At 33.4% G+C, this 1,041-nt stretch overlaps 1 protein-coding gene across 1 annotated transcript in view; it reads left to right on the plus strand.

The window, feature by feature from the left end:
* The window catches only part of IL31RA (interleukin 31 receptor A), a 28,721-nt gene that overhangs the window by 21,882 nt on the left and 5,798 nt on the right, over window positions 1-1,041 (plus strand). The window contains exon 8 of the mRNA XM_010725431.3: window positions 691-831. Coding sequence (XP_010723733.2) covers window positions 691-831 — 141 coding nt within the window. The remainder of the gene's footprint in view (window positions 1-690; window positions 832-1,041) is intronic.

The raw sequence follows: 1,041 nt of genomic DNA on the forward strand, positions 1-1,041 counted from the left end.
AAAAAAAAAAAACATTTAAATAGCAGCTCATGTAAGTTAATTAAGTTAATTTTAAAAGGCAAAACCTGGCTATACTATGTTGTTTTTTTAGGCTTTTCTGTTGTCACATTTGTTTGTCACATCAGAAAATAGAACTCTGAGTATGTGCCAAGGTGATCTCACTGATGGCTTTTTAACTCCAGGACTTCATTTTCCCCATCTTGATTTAGGGGAAATGTACTTTGTTTATTCTCAGGATATGTTGCAACATATTGTTACCCCAGTGGTTCTTAATTTGTCTGAATAACAATATACTGGCATAGACTAAATTCACCAGAAAATGTTTTAATTCCATGTTATGAACATATTCTTTATCAGTTCGTAGACATAAAATGTTAGGATATGTTCCCTGTCTAAAATACTTCTAATGTAAAACATACCCACATTAATTCCAGTAATTAGCAAGGGAAAATTTGCTAATTTCCTCTGATTTTATGGGGTTGGTATCCAAGCCCTGTAGATTGCATTCTTTTGGATGATGGGTGTCTAGCTGCGTTGTTAGAAATATAGTCAAATTTTATGAGCTGCAGAAACACAGATTTTACCAGCTGTTTTAAGGTTTTAATTTCTTAGCCTGGATTCCAGAGCTTATGGAAATAGAAAAAAACTGCTATTTTGTGTGTTTACTGACATAAATGTTTTCCTTAAAAGATGAAACAGTGGACTCCAATGTGCTACAATACACACTGAAGTCTTTGCAGGCTAATACACAATACACTGTCTATATTATGGCAAGCAACAGCGCTGGTGGAACCAGTGGAGAGCCAAAAACATTCAAGACTTTGAAATTCAGTAAGTAGTTTTCAAGGTTAGTCACTACTATTTTGAAAGCAGTTTTGGGGGTAATAAATACAGGATTCTTTTGGTTTAGATGTTTGTTAAAGTAACTTTTAAAATGGATATTAAAGCAAGTAAGAATGATCGACACGAGCTGAATTTAACTTGATTTCACTGGAAATCTTTACAGAGTTAAAACTTGAGATAAGTCAAAAAGCCATGGTT

The sequence above is a fragment of the Meleagris gallopavo genome, chromosome Z, assembly GCF_000146605.3.
Source record: "Meleagris gallopavo isolate NT-WF06-2002-E0010 breed Aviagen turkey brand Nicholas breeding stock chromosome Z, Turkey_5.1, whole genome shotgun sequence".
Classification (NCBI taxonomy): Eukaryota; Metazoa; Chordata; class Aves; order Galliformes; family Phasianidae; genus Meleagris; species Meleagris gallopavo.